Here is a 26,037-nt window from a genome sequence, read left to right as displayed (position 1 = left end):
TGAGTAAACTCGATCGAGTTGTGTGCATCTTCATGATTTAAACAAATTAATGCAAATAACATAGGACTTGTATGAAGGAACGAATTAGTCTAAATTAAGAGTTATGCTATAGAATCAATCATAGAAAATTGCAGAGTTAAAGAGTAAATGTTTAGGTCGTAATTAGTAATCAAAGGCGTTAACGTTATGACTGTATGAAATATTTAAGTAACAATTATTAAGTATACAGAAGAACAAAGTAGATTTAGATGACTCAAGTTATGTGGCTAAAAAGCTATGATTTACCAGAATTAGTGAAATAAATTTGTAAATGATTATAGTTGTTAAAATTAAGTTATAACGATTATATATATTTATATATTATTAACCCACCAGTTTCGATCCATCATGAGCTTAACCGTCTCCGTACCAGCCATTTTCAGAATTTTCCCCAAAACTTCACACCCACCCAACACAAAGGCAGACAGTTCTTACTCAAATAGAAACGCAACAAGCAATTCTATACATAATATTGTTCGATGACATGAGCTCTATTACAAAATGTCAAGTTTTTATAGCTATAGCAAATAGAAATGAAATCTGGATGAGAAAGGTGAATAATTGAACCCCACACGCACACAAACACACACACCCAACCCCCACCCAAATTTGTTTCGCCTACTATGTACTCTAGACTAGGCTACTATGTAATATTACTATTACTCGTAACGAAAAATAAGAAAAGAATCCATGACATAATATTCGCTGTAGCAGTTAAAAATAGATTTAGCGCGGACCTCAGGGAGAGCACCTACGTCACTGGTCCAGGTAAAGTGATGCGTAGACAAGTGAGTAAACTCGATCGAGTTGTGTGCATCTTCATGATTTAAACAAGTTAATGCAAATAACATAGGACGTGTATGAAGGAACGAATTAGTCTAAATTAAGAGTTATGCTATAGAATCAATCATAGAAAATTGCAGAGTTAAAGAGTAAATGTTTAGGTCGTAATTAGTAATCAAAGGCGTTAACGTTATGACTGTATGAAATATTTAAGTAACAATTATTAAGTATACAGAAGAACAAAGTAGATTTAGATGACTCAAGTTATGTGGCTAAAAAGCTATGATTTGCCAGAATTAGTGAAATAAATTTGTAAATGATCATAGTTGTTAAAATGAAGTTATAACGATTATATATATTTATATATTATCAACCCATCAGGTTCGATCCCATCATGAGCTTAACCGTCTCCTTACCAGCCATTTTCAGAATTTTCCCCAAAACTTCACACCCACCCAACACAAAGGCAGACATTTCTTACTCAAATAGAAACGCAACAAGCAATTCTATACATGATATTGTTCGATGACATGAGCTCTATTACAAAATGTCAAGTTTTTATAGCTATAACAAATAGAAATGAAATCTGGATGAGAAAGGTGACAATTGTATCGTAATAAATGTGACGATTTTCCAATAGGTGATAAGAAGAGGTTTAACTAAAGTGAAAAAAAAAATGCCTTCTATTCGAGATCCCTATAAGTAAGGAGTGTAATACTTATTGGCAGAAAAGCTCACAGAATCACGGACAGTGGTCCAAGAAAACTCCGAGCCTGAACCAATTCAGATAAGCTGACAAATTATTTATAACGTGGCCATGAATGGTATTCCCAGCGATGAAATGAAATAGACATAATGTTTGTAAATGCTCTATAACTAAAAAATAAATCGAATCAAAATTTATTGTCAAATTTAGGCGGGTATGGAGATTTTAAAAATCTATTATTAATCATTAAGTTTATTGTAAATTTAATCTCCTTTGAATGCGATACGAGTCAAATTTGAACACTGCTTTTATTATTCTTTAAAATTTTTTAAAAATAATACTTTATGTATCTGGGATATCATTAGCGTTAGCAGACCTCTTTTATCATAATAAAGAATGTAAGAGCATTTCTACAGGTATAAGAACTGACTGACCATGTAAAACGCCAGATCGGTCGGGATAGAAATTTGATAAAATATTAAATAATTTCATATTGCAATTAAAATTTGATTCTCTCCTTTATCGACCAGTACAATGGTGGTGGTGGTGGTGGTGATGATGATGATGATGATGATGTGGATGATTATTATTATCATCATCATCATCATCATCATCATCATCATCATCATTATTATTATTATTATTATTATTATTATTATTATTATTATTATTATTATTATTGTTATTGTCATAATTATCATAATCGTCGTCATCATCACCATAACAAATTTAATACATACACACGCACACACACACTCTCTCTCACACACACATACACACACACACACACACACACACACACACACATTAGAAAAATAAAGGTTCGACAATGCTTTAAAATACGTCCTCTGTTTTAACTTTTTTGTTTGTTTGTTTCTTTCTTCCCTGTTGCAGGTTTGAATCCCAACTTTCAATCAACCGGAAGTAAGATTTAGATCTTTGTTCTGAGAAAACAATTTCTGTCTTTGTGAAGTAAGTCAATGGTGTAAACTTCGACGCATATAAAACGACAGAGTACAAAATGGAATAAGGCCATGTTGTGTGTTTTTAGTTTTTATTTCAACACATTGGAAGTTCTCTAACTCAAAGATTCATTCCGTGGAATTGTCATTGATAACATTTCTCTACTTCTGCCTGATACTTTTCATCGGATCACAGTTACAAGAGATTAAGGTCTAGCCCGGTGGGTCAAATAGAAAGTGAAAGTAGATTTTTGTTGGTACTGTCCCGTCTACTATTTGGTCACTTTGTTGGTTAAATCAACTCCAATTTTTTTTTCAGCATATTGGAATCCATATAAAACCATTTCATAAAGGGCTTTTCAACATGTCTTTCATAATTACGATATTTTGACCAGAGACAGTGACAAAGATTCAAAGATAAGAATTTCCATTTGCCATTGCCATGCCAATGTCAATTCGTTTAGTAGTAGGTACTTTGGTAAACGTCCATTTGGCCCTCCAGCAGGGAGCCGATAAATGGCCTAGTGGCTGTGACCCGATTTTTTGGACTTTTGAGTGATGGGTCTCAGAAAAAGTTCTATAGATTTTTTGTTTATGGATGGATTTTAATGATTTATGTCTTATTATCTTCAGGAGAAATTACTCTATCGTTTGTTGTAGTTTATTTTAAAATCAATGACAATTTACTATAACTTTTGATTATGGATAAAATAGGGTATAATTTAGCTTTGGATAATTAAAAGATTAGAACTTGGTAAATCAAAATTTCATGCTGGCACGTTTATTTAACATCTTAACTTTTTTATAAAATTAAATTCAGGGCAAAGTTGTATACCGCATCCATGAAATTCGTTCCAGTAAAATCCTTACTCAAATCTTAGCGGCCATTTTAGACCAGTTTTGAAATCCAAATGGTGGTTACTACCGGAAATGCAACAATTTTCAGGTCACAAAGTCCGTCAGTAAATAACAAAGGCAAATAGAAGACCATTTTTCAGCCTTTAAACTAACATAACTTTTTTTCTGCTTATCTGATTTTCACAATTTTGGTATCATTAGAATCGTGTTGAAAAGCACTTTAAAATGATATAGGTTTCATTGAGCTCAATCCAATTTGAATATTTTACCAAAGTACCTATTAGTAGTCACACAAGGCCAAGGCAAGGTACTTTGACTTTGGTAAGAAATTCAAATTGGATTGAGCTCAATGAAACCTATATCATCATTATAAAGTGCTTTTCAACACGATTATAATGGGCTGTCATTATTCCCAGACGCCTGTCTGGGGATAATAAAAATTCGTTATCCCCAGACAGGTGTCTGGGGATAACCAATTTTTGTTATCCCCAGACACCTGTCTGAGGATACTATCCCCAGACGCATGTAGCAAGTGGGCAGAAAGATTTTATGCAAAATGCCAAACTAGGCGTGAAAAATACCAAATATTCTGGAAAAAATACTATTGGTTGTGTCCCAAAACAGTTAATATATCAAGTGATATTTAACACAAGATGAAAGTAAATAGTGATCAAATGTCAAATCCAGCTCTTTTAAAAAAAAATATTTTAAAGCAAATGGATCAATGACATTTCTTTTGTTGCTTTGATCTGAAAACGTCAAACTGGCAATTCGACTTTTTATTTCAACCAGGAAGAAAGTTGTTAATCATCAAATCTGTTCATAGTCCACCAACCATTTAAATTTTCATTACCAACCTACCTGTTAACTTTATTGATCATCTCTTGTTTCTATAATTTGCTCATTCTGGCCACAATTTTGGGGACGACCGGGAATAATTTTTATGTCGCGGACGAATTCCTAGGCCATGGTGTTGTTCGCCCCAAAGCCCAAAACCCACACCTGTTATTTTCCTGTCTGCTTCCCACAAGACAATACAATTTAGTATCACACGTCCACAAAAACTAGATCCAACAACATACTTTTATTCGAATCAGAGATGAAAATAACTACCGTACCAAAACAAGGAAGCAAAAATGGTGGAAATATGTTTAGCTCATATATGAATTTAAAATATTCCGATAGCGGTGTGGATAGGCAGCTCAGTGGGTAAGGCCACATTTCATTTTACTCCTTTTAGCTGCACAGATTCGACCCAGTCGCGACCGCCCCCCCCCCCCCCCCCCCCACTCATTTTTTTTTTTTTTACTTTTCTTTCTTTCTTCCCAATTGATTTTCATTGTTTTCACTTTTGTTCCGAGTTCCGAGCAAGAGTTTTTTTTTAATCAGTTGAATTTTTTTTTCTCCGATAATATTATTTCATTATTTAATTTGCTCTAGATCTATGATTGTTTTTGTTTTGTTTTGGTCAATGATAATAATAATAATAATAATAATAATAATAATAATAATAATAATAATAATAATAATAATAATAATAATAATTGTAATATGTGTTATTATTATTACTATTACCATCATAATCATTATTATATTATTATCAATAATAGTATTATTTTTATTATTAATACTCTTATTATCATACTATTACTATTATTATTATTATTATTATTATTATTATTATTATTATTATTATTATTATTATTATAATTGTTATTATTATTATTATTATTATTATTATTATTATTATTATTATTATTATTATTATTATTATATTATTATTATTATTATTATTATTATTATTGTTAACACTATTCCCTGCTCCGAGGGAAATCTCTCTTTTTCTTTCTTTTTTTTTATATTTTGACCTAAACCTTAGAGTTTTTTGTTTGCTAAACCTTTATGTAAATGTTCCGTTTCTGAGCATGAATTTCTTAAATTGTTTTTATTTTTAAAACAATTATTGTTTTTATTTTTAAAACAATTATTTATCTTTTTCTCCTCTATCTGACCATTTGGTCGCTCGTTGAATATTTCTGTTTGTTTGCTTTTTAATTATTTATTCTTTTTAGACACTATTTGAGATCGGAGTGGGGACGAATATATTTGCTAGAAACTAGAAAAAAAACAAGAGAGAGAGAGAGAGAGAGAGAGAGAGAGAGAGAGAGAGAGAGAGAGAGAGAGAGAGAGAGAGAGAGAGAGTTTAATAATAAAAAAAAGAGGTGGGGGGAGGATGGATGGGACATTTATCCCTTTCAACGTTCTGTAAAAAGAAGACGGAATTTAAAAAAAAAAAAAAAGTGACGTTACCAGGATTCGAACCCACAACGTCGATTATGGTCAAACATCAAGGGCAGACGACTAAACCATTCGGCCATGACACCCACTTCGAAGTCGACCCATATTGTGTATATGTAGTAACAACTGATTTTAATGTTGGTTAATTTTATGTTTTTATAGATATTTTATTAACTTTCCTTATTTCTATGTGCATCTGGAAACATTCCATATTCTGGAATGTGGATAATTGTTTAAAAGTGCGGAGTTTCAAATATGCGTCTGGGGATAATGAAAATTCGTTATCCCCAGACAGGTGTCTGGGGATAACAAATTTTTATTATCCCCAGACAGGTGTCTGGGGATAATCACAGTGATTATAATGATGGAATAATGATACCTAAATTTTGATAGGCACTTTGATAAAATTTTCAAACTCAAAATATCTTTATTTTAATTTGACTTTTGACCCAGTCAGGGGGATGGGACTTGAAAAAACATAAAATTTGATACCTTATTTGTTTCTCTACGACTAACGGTTCAAGTTCCAGAGTTATTTATATTTTTCTGTTGAAATTTTTTGTCAATTTTACAGAGAGAATCTGTGATCTCACTGCTGCCTCAAAACCAGCATCTCACGGCTATCGGGAAATTTTGAGTTTTGCATTCAACATGGCCCACTTATTGTTTTTGGTAATTTTGTTTCAATTAAAAAATAAATGGCAAGTGTTAGGTATCATTTTAAAGGTCAGAAAATAAGCTTTATTTTCATATAAATCATTTTCATGTATGAAATGTATGGAAAAGATTTAGGATAAATGTAAATGTAGGCAGTTTAGTGAGCAGCAGCAGTGGCAGTCAAATTTTGACCCAACTCGCCCATAGTAGGTACTTTGGTAAAAAATTCAAATTGGATTGAGCTCAATGAAACCTATATCATTTTAAAGTGCTTTTCAACACGATTCTAATGATACCAAAATTGTGAAAATCAGATAAACAGAAAAAAAGTTGTGTTAGTTTAAAGGCTGAAAAATGGTCTTCTATTTGCCTTTGTTATTTACTGACGGACTTTGTGACCTGAAAATTGTTGCATTTCCGGTAGTAACCACCATTTGGATTTCAAAACTGGTCTAAAATGGCCGATAAGATTTGAGTAAGGATTTTACTGGAACGAATTTCATGGATGCGGTATACAACTTTGCCCTGAATTTAATTTTATAAAAAAGTTAAGATGTTAAATAAACGTGCCAGCATGAAATTTTGATTTACCAAGTTCTAATCTTTTAATTATCCAAAGCTAAATTATACCCTATTTTATCCATAATCAGAAGTTGTACTAAATTGTCATTGATTTTAAAATAAACTACACCAAACAATAGAGTAATTTCTCCTGAAGAAAATAAGACATCAATCATTAAAATCCATCCATAAACAAAAAATCTATGGAACTTTTTCTGAGACCCATCACTCAAAAGTCCAAAAAATCGGGTCACAGCCACTAGGCCATTTATCGGCTCCCTGCTGGAGGGCCAAATGGACGTTTACCAAAGTACCTACCCATAGGAAAGTTGTGACTGGAAATTGCCGTTCGCGTTTTGGGGGGTTCAATTAAAGATTCATAACTTCTTTATAAAGAGGAATATCGCAGATATTTTGGTATCATTATTTTCTTTTAAAAGTAAATGGAAAAAAATATGAAGTTTTTGTACTACAAAGTGGGGTTGATGGCGGGTAAAATAAAATAATGAGCGAGTGTATCAATTTTTATGGAATTTGGCAGAGATGTTCTTCAATTAATTGTCTATCAATGTAAAGTATAATTAAAATGTATCCATAACTTTAAAAGTTCTTATAATTCAAAAATTGATAAATTTTTATTTCATTAGCATTTCTGAGAAATACAATCAGGAATTAAGAATGAAATACACCGCTATAAAGCTTGTTTTGTGCCCTTTAACATGATAGCAAAATTAGTCACATAGGTTCACAAATAACGCCATGGTGACCAAAACAGTTAAGGGCCAAAAATAAAGTTCCAAAAAACGAGTTTCACCTTACAATGAAGCTATCGGCGGCCACTGGACTGGAGTTATCAAAGTGCCTTATTTTGAAAATCAGATAAGCAGAATAAAAGTTATGTTAGTTTAAAGGCTGAAAAATGGTCTTCTATTTTTGCCCTTGTTATTCTTATTTACTGACGTACTTTGTGACCTGAAACGGTTGCATATCCGGTAGTAACCACCTTTTGGATTTCAAAAATGGCCGCTAAGATTTGAGTAAGGATTTTGCTGGAACGAATTTTATGGATGCGCTTTCCAGCTTTGCTCTGAATTTAATTTGATAAAAAAGTTAAGATGTTAAATAAATGGTCCATCATGAAATTTTGATTTACCAATTTCTATATTTTATCCAAGGCTAAATTATACCCTATTTTATCCACAATCAAAAGATATACTAAATTGTCATTGATTTTAAAATAAATAACACCAAACGAAAGAGTAATTCCTCCTGAAGAAAATAAGACATAAATAATTAAAATCCATCCATAAACAAAAAATCGATTAAACTTTTTCTGAGACCCATCACTCAAAAGTAAAAAAAATCGGGTCACAGCCACTAGGCCATTTATCGGCCCCCTGCTGGAGGGCCAAATGGATGTTTACCAAAGTACCTACCATTAGGCTAGACAACCCCTATTCGCAGTACTGCGAATAACTTATAATTATAACGAAAAGTAGTCGATATAATTCATTTTATGTTATTTGCAGTAGTACTGCAAATGCCTTGTTTCGGGTTCGTTCTGTATTTGCAATAGTTGCCTACAACAACAAGCCTAGAGCGTTGTTGTGTTGTTTTTATTATGGAAGTGTCAATTGCCAAGGAGTGAGTCCTTGGTAGATGACGTTTCATCAACTTCCAAGGAGTCAAATTGGAACTCTTCAACTGCATGCAGTGATTTCATTCGAGCCTCGATTTGTGCGCATACGAATCTTAAATCCCGTCACTTTCTGCCAATCATTCTTTCCCTGTCAATTGCTGTTGAAAGGACAGAGTCTACACTCGTTGGCATTTGTTTTTGATTTATAAGATGAGTTAACACCATATCAAAACAAAAATTCCTTTTTTTTTCTTTTTTTTTTTTGACTTTTTAATTTATGGGTTTTTTAAAATTAAAATTTTTTTTTTTAAATTTCTTTTTTGTTTTTTTCTGTTTTTTTGTTTCTTTTTTTTTAATTTTAATTTTTTTATATATTAAGGTCAATATACCTATACCTGTTTATTGTCGTATTTAAAAGACAGAGATAAATCTAAATTGGCAAAGCAACGACAAACATTGGGTGTCTCCCATTCCTGAGGTTAAAAAAAACCCCAAAAAACAAAAAAACAAAAATTACTGTTGTTTTTGGCTTCAGGGGGGGGGGGGGGGGGGGGGGCAGAAGGACGAAGTGACAAATCCCGGCCAAGTCCTAGATTAAAAAAAAAAGTCGGATTTCCTTTTTTTAAAGTTAATTATACTGTACACAGAAACAATTCGCGTAAAACATTTTTGCAACAAGCTCAATCCTTGGCATTTAATCGTAAATAGCTAGTAGACGATTCAGCAACTGGCGAGGTCCATGACAAAAAGAGCAAATGAGAAAGAAAGAGAGAGAGAGAGAGAGAGAGGGGGGGGGGGAAGGAGAAAATTAGTCAATGAAACAGAAACGGAGACGAAGAAGAAAAAATGAGAGTACCACTAATATTCCATAAACGTATCACTTTCACTCCATACTTCGTGACCGTTAAGTGTTTACGATTTACCAACTGGCAAGGTCTGAGGCAAAAAGAGGAAATGAAAGAGAGAAAGAAAATCTGCGAAATAAAGAAAATGAGTATGAGAGAGAGAGAAAATGAGAGTAAATAATAATTGATATCACTCCATGGCAGTTAATGAAAGATAGTTGATGATTTACTAACTGGCACAGTCTGTGGCTTAAACTAAAAGTCAAAAGAGGGAATGAGTGAGAGAGAAAGAAAGAAAAGCGAAAACGAGAGCATTAATATAAACAACAATGAGTATGTGGTTATGAGAGAGAGAGAGAGAGAGAGAGAGAGAGAGAGAGAGAGAGAGAGAGAGAGAGAGAGAGAGAGAGAGAAAGAAAGGATAAAATGACAGAGGAACACGCACAGAGAGAGAAAAGAGAAAATGACAGAGAAGGAGAGAGTGTGTGTGTGTGAGAGAGAGGGAGAGAGAGAAAAGAGAAAATGACAAAAGAGGCAGACAATGTAAAAGAAGAGAAAATGAGAATATTATTAATATTAAAATTAATAGCATCACTCCATGGCATTACATCACTTTGTGATACTAACGCTACTCCATAGCAGTGAAAAGTACACATTCATAGTTGATGAACGGACATGGTCCTTGGCAATTGATGCTACCTATTATTATTATTATTAATATTATTATTTTGAGTTTCGATGACGACGATGTGTCTATTGTTGTGTAGTGATGGTGGTGGTGATTGTAATTTTAGTGATGGTGTTGATGTGGTGGTAGTAGTGATGATGACTATAAGGATTATGATGATGATGTAATGGTGGGTTTGGTTGCTGTGGTTTTGATAACGATGTGGAGGTTGCTGTGGTAGTGGTACTAATGATGATGTGGTGGTGGTTGTAGTAGTAGTGGTGGTTTATTGATGGTAACTTCTATTATTTGAAGGAGCACTGAGATATGAGTCATGAGCAATGGAGAGAGAGAGAGAGAGAGAGAGAGAGAGAGAGAGAGAGAGAGAGAGAGAGAGAGAGAGGGAGAGGGAGGGAGAGGGAGGGAGAGAGAGAGAGAGTTTCTGGAACCTTTATAAAATATATTTAACTAACTGTAAATAAAACAAGTCCTGTACTTTTAAAAGAAAATAAAAGTTGAATCATGTAGATGATGTTAAAAAATTGATTTCAGGGAAAGTTGAAACTTGTATAAATGTTCCTGAAATACAGGTAGATTTATTGCAAAATGATTGCTCTAGGAAGTACAGGTTGAAGAAAATCCAATAACTCAGTTATTTATTTGTTACAGGTCAAGAATGTCCGATTATAGAAATAGGAGAAGCCCTTATGAGCAGGGGGAATTGAAAGGTAGTCCTGACCGTCATGCCAAGAAAAAGAAGTCAAAGAAAAGTAAAAAGAAATCTCACCAGCTTCCCCCAGAAGCTAAACCGTATATTCACAAAGCAGATGATGACGATGATGTCCAGATAATGTAAGAAATTAGTCTATTAAATGACTGTTATACACACGTTACACTTTTCCACAGTTTGGTGGATTTTTATGCCTTTTTTTATATTTTCACAAATCTTCCTCCATTATCTGAATTTTAAATTAAGGAATCTGCCTGTCACGTGGATTCCATTGCTTATTTTTAAAGAGACTTTTGCTTACTACTACTTCATCTGTAATATAATGTGATATTTCAATAGTGCATAACCATGACTAGATCATGTTCGATGTTAGGCAACCCGTGTCATCTTTGAGAAGAAAAAAACAAAAGTTTCCAGTCGACAGACATATATTCCTATGATGTGTGTGTCAGCTTGAGTAAAGTAGAAAGCTAGATGGTCATTAAGAAAAAAGAACAAATCTTTCAGTGTATTAACTGCACTGCCCACACTGTTTCCCATTTGCTATCATAGTATTGTATAATAATCTTGTGTTTGTGTGTGTTTGTACTATGGTGTTTTACCTCAGGATTTCTTCACTATCTTCGAGGCATGCTGTAATAAAATTAAAATATTCTATTCTAAAAGCAGCTCAATGATTTTGAAAAGGTAATATGATGACATTATCTAACTCTTCCAATTAATAACTGTATCGCCTCACATCATTCCTCAAAAATATCTCAGCACAACTTAAAACTTTCCCTTGCATAACCCATAATTCATTATTCCTGGAATGTTTGCTCTATGAAAATTAAAAAAAAAAAAATACTGGCATTATGACACTTACTCTAATCTATAATGTAATGTTTCAGAAAGAATGTTGACAATATTTGCTCACTATTTAGTTTTGAGCCAGTCAGTAGAACATCACCATTTACCCAGAGGTGTGTCAGAAATGCAGAGTATCTGGTGTTGCAAAGTGGATTATGTGATTTGGTCAGTTTTAAGATGGTCCATGTTTTGGTACCAGCTTTTTCTGAGTTGGTGCATCTCCCATTGTTGATTTTATTGGCATATGAATATCGATCTCATTATAAGTGTTGTCTTGATGTCTTTCAGTGCTGTAACAACATCCTATGGACTGACACCTCACAAATGCTGCTTAATTTTTATGGATATGGGTATAACTGTATTAGTCATATCTTGTCGCGCCAGTGAGTCAGCCAGTCCCGGGCAGTCTGGTTGCATTCCCTCAGGTCAGCATTGGTGCAGTGAGGTCCCAGCGAGCATTCGGACAGGATGTGGTCCATGGTCTGTCTGGGGTGACCGCATGGGCATTCAGTACCTGGTGAGATTTTCCATTTAAAGAGGTTGGTGGCGGTGTTTCCCACCTTTGCTCTAGCTCTGTTCAACGCCACCCAGTCTTTTCTCTTGAGGTCTGTGCCTGCTGGGAGCTTTTCTGTTGGGGGCTGGAGGGCATCATTTGCTGTCTTGTCCCATTCTACCCATTTGTCCAGGCGGTAGAATGCTGAGTGGTCTGGGTGAAGGCTCTCTACTGTGAGGAAGCTTTTCCTTGATTTGAGCCTGCTTTTGGGGCAATTGTGGTCATGAAGGGGGTGTCTCTGGTCCATTTCCTGTTTGTATTTTTGTATTTGGGCATGAGTTTCCCTCCGGATGTGTGGTGGGGCTATTCCTGCTGCACGGTAGACCAGTGGTAATGGTGTTGCTCTCAGCTGGCCCGTTACGATCCGGCAGGCGTTGTTGAGCTCGGGGTCTAGCTTGGAGGCATGGTATGATCGGGCCCATACAGCTGAGCAGTACTCCGCAGTTGAGTAGCTGAGGGCCAATTCTAATGACAGTTTGCCAGAAGCATAAGAGACTAGTTGAGTTATAAATTGTTTAAAATTTGAAAAGCTTCATGATTCCATTTTAAAATGATGTTTTCTCAAACTAAATATTTTTTCACAGTGAGGCTGCAGGACATGGAGAGGAAGAAGGAGGAAGTCTAACTATCAAGCCACCACAGACTAGACCAGATAAGGCCCACAAACACAAGAAAGATAAGCATAAATCAAGAGAGTTCATTGGTGATTATGGTCGGGACCGTTACTACCATGACAGTGAGTATTGCATCAGTCATTCTGTCTTATCAACTCTCAATATTTTGATTTAACATCTCAGATAATTGGTATCTGGACCAGGCAGTTTTTGATACTATTTATGTATTTATTATTATTATTATTATTATTATTATTATTATTATTATTATTATTATTATTATTATTATTATTATTATTATTATTATTATTATTATTATTATTATTATTATTATTATTATTATTATTATTATCATCAATCTTATTATTGTTAGCATACTTTTAACTCTGTATGAGGTATAATCTGTCGACTTTTGTCTTTAAAAATTTTTTTTAGTGGTGTTTGTTTCTTTCACAGATAAACCTGACAGACTGAAAGAACATGATGCACCACGTGATTTTAGGGATGCCAGAGAAATTGTTCGGGAAAGAAAGAAAGAACGAGAACTAAAAGAAAAAGAGGAAGCTAGAGAATTAACTAGAAGAGAAGCTAGAAAGAGGGAAGAATCAATTAAAGAAAGGTAGGTTGTTTTTAATTTCCTCATGTACCCGTAATGTCGATCCCAAATTAAAGGTAAATGGCACAGCCCTGGCATCCGGTGAGCAATGCCTTCACTTTTTGAATTAAAAAAATGTTCCAAATCAAAGATTGTGATTGTCAGCTGTGATGGAGAGTAAGGTTAAGTCAGATAGTTATCATGGAACCAACTATTCACTTTAAATAACTATAATTATTGTTTTAAAAAAAAATGTTTGGTCCTGTCCTGGTGACAAATGGAAGTTCGGTATTTTAAAAGATCATCATTCATTTTTTCTGTATCGGTTAATAGTGTAATACTAAAAGAGTATGTTGTTATGCAGCATGTCTATGTTTTCCACATCTTTGGCATAGAAAAAAATATAGAATTCGAATTGTACAAGGATTTAGAACAGTAGTGGCCGTCTAAAATGCCTCATATTTAAATGAATTAGCTAATGCACTTTGATTTTGAAACAGATGTTCCAAAGACCTGGCAATTGCATCTCAAAAGAATCATAAATATCCTCAAGTTTTTATCAACCTGTTTCCAAATCCCACTCTTTTTTAATGTGACCTCTATCGACAGTACAAATGCGAGAACTTTTCAGTTGATGCCAACATATCATTGCAAGCAAAGTTTCAAAGTTCATTATATGATGTGTTCAACAATCCATCATCAATTTCTAAATATTTTTTTCTACTTTAAAAACCCCCAACCAAATTTAGATCATTTGTTAAACTTGAGGTTTCTTCATAGCAAAGAAGAAGGGATGGGATAAAAATATTGGGCTTTAGCTTTACCTAATATAATCCAGTACTGTGCTTGGAAACTAGTCAAAGACCAAGATTTGAGTCAAGTAATGATGCCAATATTGTTGCAAAGAACCGAGAGATGTGTGCCATCATATTTCATGTAAAGCAGGGACTATTTGTCAGATATCAACCTCACAATCAGAACTTGTAAGACCTGTACGGGCAAATTCATCAGTTCCAATTAGATAAGCTTCACCATAAAAAATGATTGTTTAGAAAAAAGGAGCATGTATGTATCCTGATATGGTTTACACTTTTAGGCCTCAATGCAAAGTCTTGGGTTTCAGAGGCTATAGGGATGTCCTTTCAAAAGGAAAGCTCTTACAAAATATAATAATAATAATAATAATAATAATAATAGATCTTTATTGTCCACAAATATGGCAATTTGTCATTTAGTTACACTTGTCATAACGTTATATGATAACTATAACATTGAACAGACACCTCACTCCTACCCATTCTCTCTCTCTCTCTCTCTCTCTCTCTCTCTCTCTCTCTCTTCCTCTCTTTCTTTCACGCATGCGACATACACAACATCAACATTTTCATTTCATTTTCAATTCGTTACATTCTTGGCAATTCAACACCAAATATTATCATCATTATCAATTGGTCACTTCATCTATCCTAACATTAAACAAATTAATCAGTCAATCAGTCAACGCATCAATCCTTGGTTTTGCTGTACCATATGAAATATTCAACATATGGCGGCATGTAAAGATAATAGCTATCCTGAAAAGCAGATAGTAGGTCTTATCACTGCAGTCCTGTCTTTTCAGACTTCTGGAATTTTCTACTAGGAGGCATTAAGAGCATTGCCATTGTATTTATATTAAGTCAGAAAGCTATGGGCGTTCCAATAGCTCAGTTGGTAGAGCACTTGCTTCACATTTTTTCTATTGGGTAGCCGGGTCTGTTGGACCTGGTGGAAAGTTCTTTGTGATAAATTAGCATCCTAACCAAAATGTATTGTCTTTTTTAGCGCTAACGAAGCCAGGATATACTCTGGCTCCACAGGCAGTATGACTTAGTTCTTTTTACATAGAAAGCTTTATTTATTGATAATGTGAGAAAATAGGTCAGCTCTAGTTTTGAATTATTATTTTCCAGAGAAAGATTAGAAAGAATGGAGTTGGAACGTCGAAGGGAACGTCAAGTTAGAGAAGATCGTCACATTGATGATAAGGAATTAAGACAGCAGAAAAGAAAAGATGATAGAAGAAACATCTTAGGTAAGTGCATTCAGTACATACAAACTCTTAATGCACATTTTAAATATTTTCTAGAACATGATCTAGAGGGTCAATTTTTTATCAAGTCACTAGTCGAAAGGTAATTTTTTGTAATCTTGATGGATTGAATTCTTAGCAGGAATTGTTAATCAAACAACCACAGTTTGGCATTCCATCTTTGGATGAAGTCTTTCAGCCTTCCAAGGTGACCTACAGGTCAACTATACTGTCTTATATACCCCCCTCATGTCTGTTTTCATTGACTCCAGGTCACCGGCATGCCAAAATATTTCAAAGGATGGCCTGCCTGTATTTTGTCCTTCTGATCGTAGACCGGTAAATTCTCAGTCAATTAACTGAAATCAGTCAATCCGTCAAATTCAAATATTATTTTAAAAAAGGAAAGAAAGAAATGAAGAAAGAAAGAATTCATGAATTGTAGTCGAATAACTGTACAGTAATTAGGAATGTTCCACAGCGCTACGCATAGCTCATGGGTCGTTTATATTAACTATGGATATATTGCCAAGGCTAAGCTATGCTTTTTAGAATTGCCGTATCTGAACACATCCCAGTGTATTTTTACACAGCCTTTGTGAAATTATCTTTTCACTTTCCAAACCTGTCGTGATCCCAATGGTAGCCAATTTTAACTGAGCCGCTGAGTGATAAATTTCACTGTTTCGTCTAAGCCAAAATTGACCACATTTACCTGGTGGAATGTAAAAGTATGAAAAAGTAAAATGCGAAAGCCGGAAGTGGGTTATGTAGACCTTCAAATCCAAAGTTCTATGATTGCTACAAGCACATCTCATTTGCCTCACATTGTAAACAAACTGGTTGACTGTTTCTAGTTTCTTCACTGATTAGATATCTAATTATAAAGAACAATGGTAAGTAGCCTAATTAATTCCTGCGCAAGTTAGTTTTCTGCCATTGTTTTGCTCAAGCGAGTTTGCTGTTTACAATTCATTTCGATTTTTTGGATTTTTCAACTACGAATTACGAAGAGTTTCAGTCAATTTTTATAGAGCTCATTTACAGGTCTATGATGGGTAAAAGGTTTGAGATAGGGCGTAGGTTTAGTCTTAACCTTTTGATTTGAAACCATAATTTTCTATTCCTACCTATGGTAAATGATTAAAATCATATTTATATCACAAAAAGGTGTGTATATAGTATACATGATGTGGAAATTGTCCTTTTATAATTACCTTTGTATTTCATTCAATATAAATCTACTATTAGGCACCCAGTTTGTAGTAGCACATTTATGACATTATCTATCTCTGCAACTTGTCCCATACTCATTTGCATCCGAGTTCAGTGGGGCAATATGTGTAAAGCTTCTCATGCACGGATTTAATGTCTGAGCCAGAGTTTTGCAATCATTTATTGTCATTCATCCTAACACAGACCACTCTCAACATCAGTTGAATTTGTTGTAAGCTGAAACAATATACTGATGAACCACTGGAGCCAATGAACAAACATTCCCACTTGAGAATTTGGTCATAATGTCTCCAATGATCTTTTGTTTGTGTCTTGAGAACCTGTTGCTTAGCCTTTGTAAAAATCTGTTTTTTTTTAATCTTTAATTTTTATCCCATCACCAGATAACAAAAAGGAGAGAGGTAGGAATGAAGAGAGTCATTCAGATGATCATCATCGCAGTAGAAGTCGTGACCAACAGAAGACAAAAGAAAAATCAAGATTGCCGGGTCTCTCCAAAGGCCAACAGGATGATAGAGGTAAAACTTGTATTTCAAGATTTGGTGTATGAGCTTTGTAAAATATCTTTGTCCATTGTCTAAAAGGGCACATTTTTTTATTACAGTTACAGAATGGTTGTTTGGATTTTAACTTGTTTCTACATTCTATATTGCTTTTAAAAAAATTTAAAAAACATTAGGAACTACCTTTTCATTTAGAGAGTAAGTATTTGCTTTTTGAAACTTTCAGTAGATTGTATTGCAGGGCCAGGAAAGAAGGAAGCAAGTCACAGTACAGCCGACAGACCAGGAAAAACAGTTGGTGATAGGGATGAGCAGGACACAAGAAGGGTTGTTGTCGATGATTCAGGTTAGAGTAGTCTTAAAATTGATTTCATTTTTCTGTTATATGTAATTATGTTTTGTTTGCTATCCTAGCTTTTCGTTTGCTGTTATAAATAGATATTATTTGCATAACTTGTCAAATACGATTTTATTTATTTTATTTTTTTAATACAACCTAACATTGTTAGATGATGAATAGTTTTTAAAGCCAATTTTTGTTAGTTATCAGATAATTCCTTTCCTCTCTTGAAGAAAATAATAATTTATCAAACACCAAATATAAGAGACACTAACATTAAAATTAAAATGAAAACAAATATAGAAGATTTGTGAAATGATATTTTTTTTTGGTTCCTAACACTTGCTTATACATTTCACAGATATATCTAATAATAAAAATGTAATTTATTTATATAGCGCCTATCCCATACTATATAGCTCTAGGCGCACATTATACATGGCATGCAATATTTATCATTAAAAAAATTTAAAAATTACTCTTATCATATTATCAACAACATTTAAAGGATGAGAATACAGAATTATTTTTAGAAAATGAAAATTAGGGTAAATATGTTCTATGAGGTGACACTCCAAAAATAATGTAATTGAACCAATGAAGAATGCTTATCAATTCTTTTTCAACTTTAATTTATTTTTAAAATAAATAAATAAATGCTCAATTGGTTCTTTCTACATACCATCTAAATATAACAGAAAGAGCTGACTTTTTAATTTTCTTTTAAAAACTGCTTCAGAATCAGTAAAGCTAGAGCGCAAGTTGAATGGCAGAGAATTCCACTCTGTTCGAGCTGCCCAATATAAGGTTCTGTCTTTTAATTTTGTGTTCCCCTTTTTTGTTGTGCGCAAAAGATGCTGATCACATGATCTTAAAATACGAGATGGGATATAGGCCTAATCATTAATAAAATCCTTCAGATAAAAATGTTTTAAGAGATAAAACATAGCATTGCAATTTTATAATCAATTCTAGTTTTTACAGGCAACCAGTGGTAAAACATAAAACATTGTAGCTATGTGTCCTCTTTTTTTTCTTCTTTAAAACAATTCGTGCAGCTTGATTTTGTAAAAGCTGTAGTTTCTTTAAAAGATTATCAGCAGATTAAAAAGTAATGAATTTCAATAGTCAAATCTAGGAAAGATAAAAGAAGAGACTAATGTTTGAATGGACTTTTGGGTTAAAATATTTGACAATTGGGAACTTTTTCATAATTCAAGATAAAGAATTTTGCAAAGATAGGATACATGTTTGTCCATAGACAGGTTACACTAAAAATAAATGCTGAGATTACAGACTTTGTTTGAAAAAGGAATAATTTCATTTTGAGCATTCAATAATTTTGAATTGACCGAATTCGAATTTTAGGGTTTATAAAATGAATCTCCGTTTTCTCTTCATTCATTTAAAGTTTATTGCAAGTTATCCACATCCTCAACTCTTCAGTAAATTTCTCCATTTTTCTCAATAAACAATCAGTATTTTGGGGTTTAACTGATCTGTACAGCTGAGTGTCTAACGTTTTAAATTTTCTTTCTTTTTAAAAAATTTTTTTTTGCCTATAGACGAAAATTTTGTTCCCTCTTTTTTTTCAGATAAAAAAAAATACAGGGAGCCACTGTTTATAACTTTTAGAAATAATAGCCTTTTGAATATGATCCAAGCTGTTTTGTTTGTTTGTCAAACTAAGGAATAACATTCTTTTCAAAATGTAGATGATGGAGGAGAGCGAAGAAAGACTAAGACCAAGAGAAAAGACTATGACGATGATGTGATCGTTGTTGATGAGAAAGATGTTGAATCAAGCAAGAGTCGCGAATCTAAATCTGGGGCTGACACCAAGCAGGAGAAACACCACAGAGGGGAAGTGGATGAAACTGGCGATGCAGAAGAAGAGAGTGAAGATGATTCCGAATCTTCTGAAGACTCTGATTCAGGTGTGTACGAGATATTCGAAACAGAATTGTCACTTATTCTAATAGATTTCTAAATGTGTTAATTTGGATATTTAATTTTGTTTTATTATTATTATTATTATTATTATTATTATTATTATTATTATTATTATTATTATTATTTTTATTATTATTATTATTATTATTATTATTATTATTTAAGCGCTTAGAGTCTGGTGTCTCGGAGTTATAGCGCTATATAAGTTTTCCTAGCCTCATCTTATTCAAAGCATTGGAACCTATCAAGAGTCTTTATTAGCGGGTGGTTGGATGGGAGCATCACCCTTGAATCGTATACCTATGATGTTTGCATGGGTGTACGATCCGATAGTGATGTCGTTTCTTCTTCTCTTTACTAGCCTATCCTGCTTCTTTGGTTTGTGATTGTATTTTTGACAGGGGATATTTTTTTTTCTGTAAATCTTCTGCCTGTTTGTTCTTGGTTATTTATAATTTAGCTTATATCTTTAGGTTATGATTTTGATTTACATTTGTACTATTTTTGTTAGATTGCTTGTTTTTTTTGTTTCAGCGGTCTCTCATATAACCTCAATTGTGTTGGAAGAGACCTAAAGCAACAAACAAAAATTTATTTATTATTGTTGTTGTTGCTATTATTATTGTTATTATTATTATTATTATTATTATTATTATTATTATTATTATTATTATTATTATTATTATTATTATTATTATTATTATTATTATTATTATTATTATTATTATTATTATTATTATTATTATTATTATTATTATTATTATTATTATTATTATTATTATTATTATTATTATTATTATTTACGATTATTAATATTATTATGGGTGTTGTTGTTGTTGTATGAGATGCCAGTATTAGAGTAGTCAAATTACATTTTTGACCTTGTATTTTTGTTTAAAAAGACTACTACGGTGGTTGGGGAGTTTCATGTTTGGGGGTAAGAATGGTCATACTTTTACTTTTTATATTTTCATATGACTTCATGGCAATTCAGAACATATTGTTGCCTATATTTTAATGAATTAAAGCTACACCGTTTTTGAAATTTTAATTATAACGGTGAGTCAAAAGATTTGGTTCTTTTTGATGACCAAGTCACTTCTGACCTCCATATATTCACAGGACAAGATATTATTATTATTATTATTATTATTATTATTATTATTATTATTATTATTATTATTATTATTATTATTATTGTTATCATTGTTATTATTATTATTGTTATTATTGTTATTATTATTATTATTATTATTATTATTATTATTATTATTATTATTATTATTATTATTATTATTATTATTATTATAATTATTATTATTATTATTAATAGTATTATTGTTATTATTATTATTATTATTATTATTATTATTATTATTATTATTATTATTATTTTTATTAATATTATTATTTTTATTAATATTATTATTGTTATTATTATTATAATATATAAACTAGCACCCCAATCTTTATTCTTCTCAGAAATAGAGTATTCATTTTGTGGAATTAGAAGATCCGTCTACAAATTAAAAATAAAGTGGAATGTTCATATACAGTAATTTCTCTCAAATCTGGATGTCTCCATTATTCGGACATGTTGCCTGGGGACAGATATTTTTCTTCTTTATTTGTACACAATAGGGCCTGATTCCACTATCCAGATGTCTCTGTATTTCACACAAAATACAGGGTACGGAGTTGTTCATATTGGAGAGATATGAAAGAAGATATTAATGAAGAAAAAAAAAAGTGGATTTAAACTCAAAGTTAGCCAATTAATTTCCATTTTTATGTAATGTTGTTTCTAGATAGCAGTAGCGATGATGAAGACAGCAGTGAAGAGGAAGAAGAAGATGATGAGGAGGATGTGGAAGAGGCAGATAGAGACAGTGAAAGGAGAGGCAGTGACCGGGTTGTTGACAGAACTGATGATGGAAGAGGTAAGCAGACTTGCCAACCAGTGTGATTTGATGTGTTTTAATAAGATTTGAGGTCCATAAGTGTGATAAAATTGGGAATGATGTCTAAAATATACTGAAAGTAGAAAAGTTTGCATGGAAAAGTGGGGAAATCATAAAAGAAGTTTATTGAATAATGTCTCCACCTGGATGTGAACCTGAGTAGCCAGACAGATGGCTATCATGGGAATTACATGACTTTCCTTCCCTCCACTAGGATGAAAAGACTCCATAAATTAAGCAAATGTTAGGCTTTAAAATAAGAGAAAACTAGCGGAAATTTTACAATTAGAGCAGTAAAAGCTATCTCCTCGTTGAAACAGGGATGCACTTTTTCTGGTTAAAGCCTGAAGACCGGCTATCGGTTTGTTTGTTTTTGCTAGAGACTTGAATTGTTGGTTTTATTATTATTCTTTTAAGTTGAAATTATTAGTCGTTTACAGGCAACAGTTCAGGGGAAGTTAATGGATATTTATTATTTTTAATGATTTAAGAGTAATACTGTTTGATTCTGAGAAGCTTTGTATGAGATATTTTCATATGGTCTTTACGTGAATAAAATTCAGGTGGATAAAGATAGTTCCTTTTTAATTGATTTGCAATACTTTTTGTTTCAATTTGGTTATTACATAATTGTGGCTGAGGGCTAAACTGATATAAATAAATTATTAACCCCAGTCCCATGAAGAGAAATGAATGGTTACAGAACATTATGTTGCCAAAAACTCATTTTGATAAATTGCTCCAGAAAAGTCTTTTTTAATATATATTGCTTAAAGGTTCTCAAAAAAATATGTGTCTGAATGTCTGGGTTTGAAATAGCCACAAAGATCAACAAAGGGTAACCTGGTAATAATGGGAGAAGTGAAAAACAATTTAGTTAAGCCGAGAAATAGCGAAGAGGCAGTATTAAAGCAATCAGGAGCTCTGTATCCGTAAAGCTTGGCCCTGTCAAGGGAATTCTAGACGTACTCGTCTTCTCTTGGTTTGCAAGTCTATATCCAACCATGGCATAATGAACTTAGTTTGATCCTACTTTTGCGTCAAGTAAAATATAATTTTTTTACAGTCGACCTTCTTGTTTTAGTTATTTTTGAAACTTTCTAATTCTATATATCATTTATTTCAGAGCTTTAATAGAGTTGTGTCGTTACTTTTTTTCTATATATTTTTTAGCTTTCTGAAATATATATTTGCCTTATTTAACCTGTTTTATGAATATCTTTAAAAGGTAAAGTGAGATCAAAGTTTGATGATCATTCTGATGCTGATACGCCGGAGCGTGGTTTTGATCAGAACAAGTCTGATGACAACTACCTCCCAGAGTCTCCAGAAATGTCAGATATCGAAGAAAACTTAGAAGACAACTTGCCCCTCTATCTTCCGGCTATACAGGTAAACTGAATTCTCAATAAAAAAGATGTTTTAATATTTGAAGTTGACTTATGGGGTTTGGTCTACATAATGTAGATTGGAATATAACCAAATGCGGGAATAAGTGAAATATCAAATTTGTGACTTTAAGAAATAGTTTTGAGTAGAAGTTGAGATATTGGCATTAGACATAAGCACGATCAATAGCTAGATAAGGGGTAAGGCACTTTACATCCTCTCGACTGAGATCTAAATACATACCTGTCTTGGAGCAATAAGGTATATTTTAAGTTAGGCAAAAAGGGTGGAATGAGGAAATAAAGCTTTGCAAGGCACAATTAGCATTGTAGTAAAGATGCACTTTATAAATGTGGATATGTTAAAAACCATTTTGGTAGTACCAGGTTTAAGTCTTCTTGTCCTGGATTTTTATCCACCCATAATTTTAACAAGACCAGCAGATACGTGAAATGGGGATCAATAAATCCTTAACATTAAGTTGTTGAAATTTGTTTACTTAGTTATTATCATTATGATTATTGTTATAACAATAATATTTGTACTAGTTCATTTCCATGTTTGCAGTTATTGTTGATATATGGAGAGTTTTAAGATTGAAATATTTGTAATTTTGCCAAGATATTTGCATGTCGTATTTGACAATGAGACTTGACACAATATGTGGAGAAACCATGATAATTCATGTCGTGATGAACGATTTATGTAATTTAATTAAGTACATGAAAACAAACTGGGTAGCAATAGATTATAGTGTCAGTGAAGGGCTATTACTGTTATATGTTAATGTGATGTTTATACCAATATGTTTATCTGATATGCAGGGCTGTCGCAGTGTAGAAGAATTCAACTGCTTGAATAGAATTGAAGAGGGAACATATGGTGTAGTTTACAGAGCGAGGGACAAGAAAACCAATGAAATAGTAGCGTTGAAAAGACTTAAGATGGAAAAAGAGAAAGAGGGTTTTCCAATCACTTCATTGAGGGAGGTCAACACACTGTTGAAGTCTCAACATGAGAATATCGTCACTGTCAGGGTAAGAAAGACATACCTTTAACTCCTGTTCTCTCGCCGTTTTAAACTTTCAACCTTCCCTCTTTAACTCTCTCCTTACCGATCATTGTCAGTATTTTCCCAAAATGGCAGGCTTACCCAGCATAAAAATTGATTTTTTAAACTCAAACAATCTCTCTTCAAAACAATTTATGCTCTTATTGATTAAACAAAGAACATTGTGATGTACAAATAAATCTGAATAAGAAAAAATGTATATTGTGTCGTAACAAATGTGACGATTTTGCTGTAGGTGTAAGGAGAGGGTTAAGGCTTCCTTTATAACTGTGTAATGTTTACTAAGGTAATATGACTATTCCGGGCTGTTAAATTTTGTTTGTAGCAAAATCCTATCGAATATTATGAATGCATTCAGATTAAGACTGATACAATGATAATTATAAAGACTTATATTCCTAGTTATTGAATGATATAGAACTGTTAATCTAAATTTTAAAAATGAAATTGATAAATGTATTTGTGAAAAATGAATTGTGCGCTTTGGCTTTTAAAATATCCTGATTATGAGGTTGGAATCCTGTTTCATTTATATTTATATTAGCACATAAAGGTTACAATTTCAATTGTAGTAATGTAAATGTTATTGATTTGTTGCAAAGTTTTCTGCCTTAATCAACAATGATTAATGTCCTTTTGGGGTTTGGGGGGGGGGGTATTTACATATTCCTTTTTTCTTTTTCATTCCATCAACAATTGTACTTAAACTTTGCATTCAACAATGTTTAAACTATTTGGGAGCTACTAGTAAAAATGTTCTACCTTCTTCACCCCACACCACCCATTAGATATTTAATGCTCAATGTTCTGGTTTTTAGAACTAATTTGGCCCAAGACGATTTATTGCAATTTTGGAGTCAAATGTTGTAAAGCCGGTAAATATATAATAAGACACGGTTGTTATGGTTTTGGGGGGGGGGGGGGGGGGGGGGTTCTGTTTTTTTCCCCTTACCTCTTCAGTCAAGGTAGATACACTCCAACGCATTACTAATTCCATGAGCTATTTTCATTCCTAAATGTTTGCTGACTGTGTAGTCGACTCCAATGGTTTTGCCAAACAGCTTATTGTCCTGGTTGGACGTATTTATTGGTTTATTTTTATGATGAATTTTAAAAAGAAACATTTTTGTTAAAAGTAGCGTCAACAAGCGAGATCTTGATCACTCACATGAAACAAAAAAATATATATTCACGATTAATTTACATTTTGGCAATATCCTACGTTTTTTATTTACAGGAAATTGTGGTTGGTAGTAATATGGACAAGATTTACATTGTGATGGATTTCGTAGAACATGATTTAAAAAGCTTAATGGAGAATATGAAGAATCCTTTTCTTGTGGGTAAGTTGATTGGTTGTGCATTGTATTTATTTTTTGTGTGCTACTAAGACCGTCTCTTCCCCCTCCCCCCCTTCTCTCTCTCTCTCTCTCTCTCTCTCTCTCTCTCTCTCTCTCTCTCTCTCTCTCTCTCTCTCTCTCTCTCTCTCTCTCTCTCTCTCTCTTCTCTCTCACACAGTGTTCCAAATTGCTTCTCAGCGATCTTTTAGTCTGAGTCACTGAACCGTGAAGTCAGTGATTTCACGGCAGGTAATCTTAATCTTGGGTGCATTCCTTACTAATCCCTATCTTCCGTTTTTTTGTGTTAATTCAAACATTTTTTCACCCCGATAATTGAATATAACATTATATTTTTAGTTGAATATCATTTACCCTCCTTTGCTGCACATCATTGTGAAATTTTCATGAAAATAAGTTTATTGGTTATGTTGTAACTTGGGTTATAAAAGTATGTACATAATAGAATTTTGAAAAGTGATTTCTCAAATATAATTAGTGATATCTCATTAACCAAACGATAGATTTCCTTCGTTGATAATTTATAAGTTTTTAAATTTTATTGTCTTTTTGGTGTAAAAGTTCGGTTAGTGCGCGAAGCGTAGTTTATTTTTTATGATTTTTTTGGTTTCACCTATCAGGTAAAAAGGGAACATACACTTGAGATACACTTAAAGATCTCAATTCACTATGTTGTTTATGTGCTAAAGGTGCACTAACAGTTCAAAAATGAAATCAAACTGTTCTTTGACATTGATATTGGAACGGACCTTAAAAATAAACATTCAGAAGTTATATGCTATAAATGTGAAAAGAAAA

The 26,037-nt window shown here is 32.8% G+C and overlaps 1 protein-coding gene across 6 annotated transcripts in view; it reads left to right on the top strand.

The window, feature by feature from the left end:
• The first annotated feature begins 2,469 nt into the window (after nt 1-2,469).
• The window catches only part of LOC144971130 (uncharacterized), a 31,876-nt gene continuing 8,308 nt past the window's right edge, over nt 2,470-26,037 (top strand). Inside the window, exons 1-12 of one of the 6 annotated variants that reach the window (XM_078911567.1) lie at nt 2,470-2,711; nt 10,685-10,867; nt 12,732-12,883; nt 13,218-13,380; nt 15,309-15,430; nt 17,047-17,181; nt 17,408-17,512; nt 19,222-19,443; nt 21,268-21,399; nt 22,649-22,812; nt 23,634-23,846; nt 25,119-25,224. In XM_078911567.1, coding sequence (XP_078767693.1) covers nt 10,692-10,867; nt 12,732-12,883; nt 13,218-13,380; nt 15,309-15,430; nt 17,047-17,181; nt 17,408-17,512; nt 19,222-19,443; nt 21,268-21,399; nt 22,649-22,812; nt 23,634-23,846; nt 25,119-25,224 — 1,690 coding nt within the window. In that variant the 5' untranslated portion in view covers nt 2,470-2,711; nt 10,685-10,691. Of the gene's footprint in view, nt 2,712-6,219; nt 6,319-10,684; nt 10,868-12,731; nt 12,884-13,217; nt 13,381-15,308; nt 15,431-17,046; nt 17,182-17,392; nt 17,513-19,221; nt 19,444-21,267; nt 21,400-22,648; nt 22,813-23,633; nt 23,847-25,118; nt 25,225-26,037 lie in introns of those variants that run through there. The other 5 variants (XM_078911563.1, XM_078911565.1, XM_078911566.1 and 2 more) reach the window with 5 other exon arrangements.

Source organism: Berghia stephanieae, chromosome 4 (genome assembly GCF_034508935.2).
Source record: "Berghia stephanieae isolate SIO BIC M18660-M18661 chromosome 4, UCSD_Bste_1.3, whole genome shotgun sequence".
NCBI classification, from domain to species: Eukaryota; Metazoa; Mollusca; class Gastropoda; order Nudibranchia; family Aeolidiidae; genus Berghia; species Berghia stephanieae.
The sequence above is the reverse complement of the archived record's forward strand: the minus strand, read 5'-3'. Positions and strand labels throughout refer to the sequence as shown.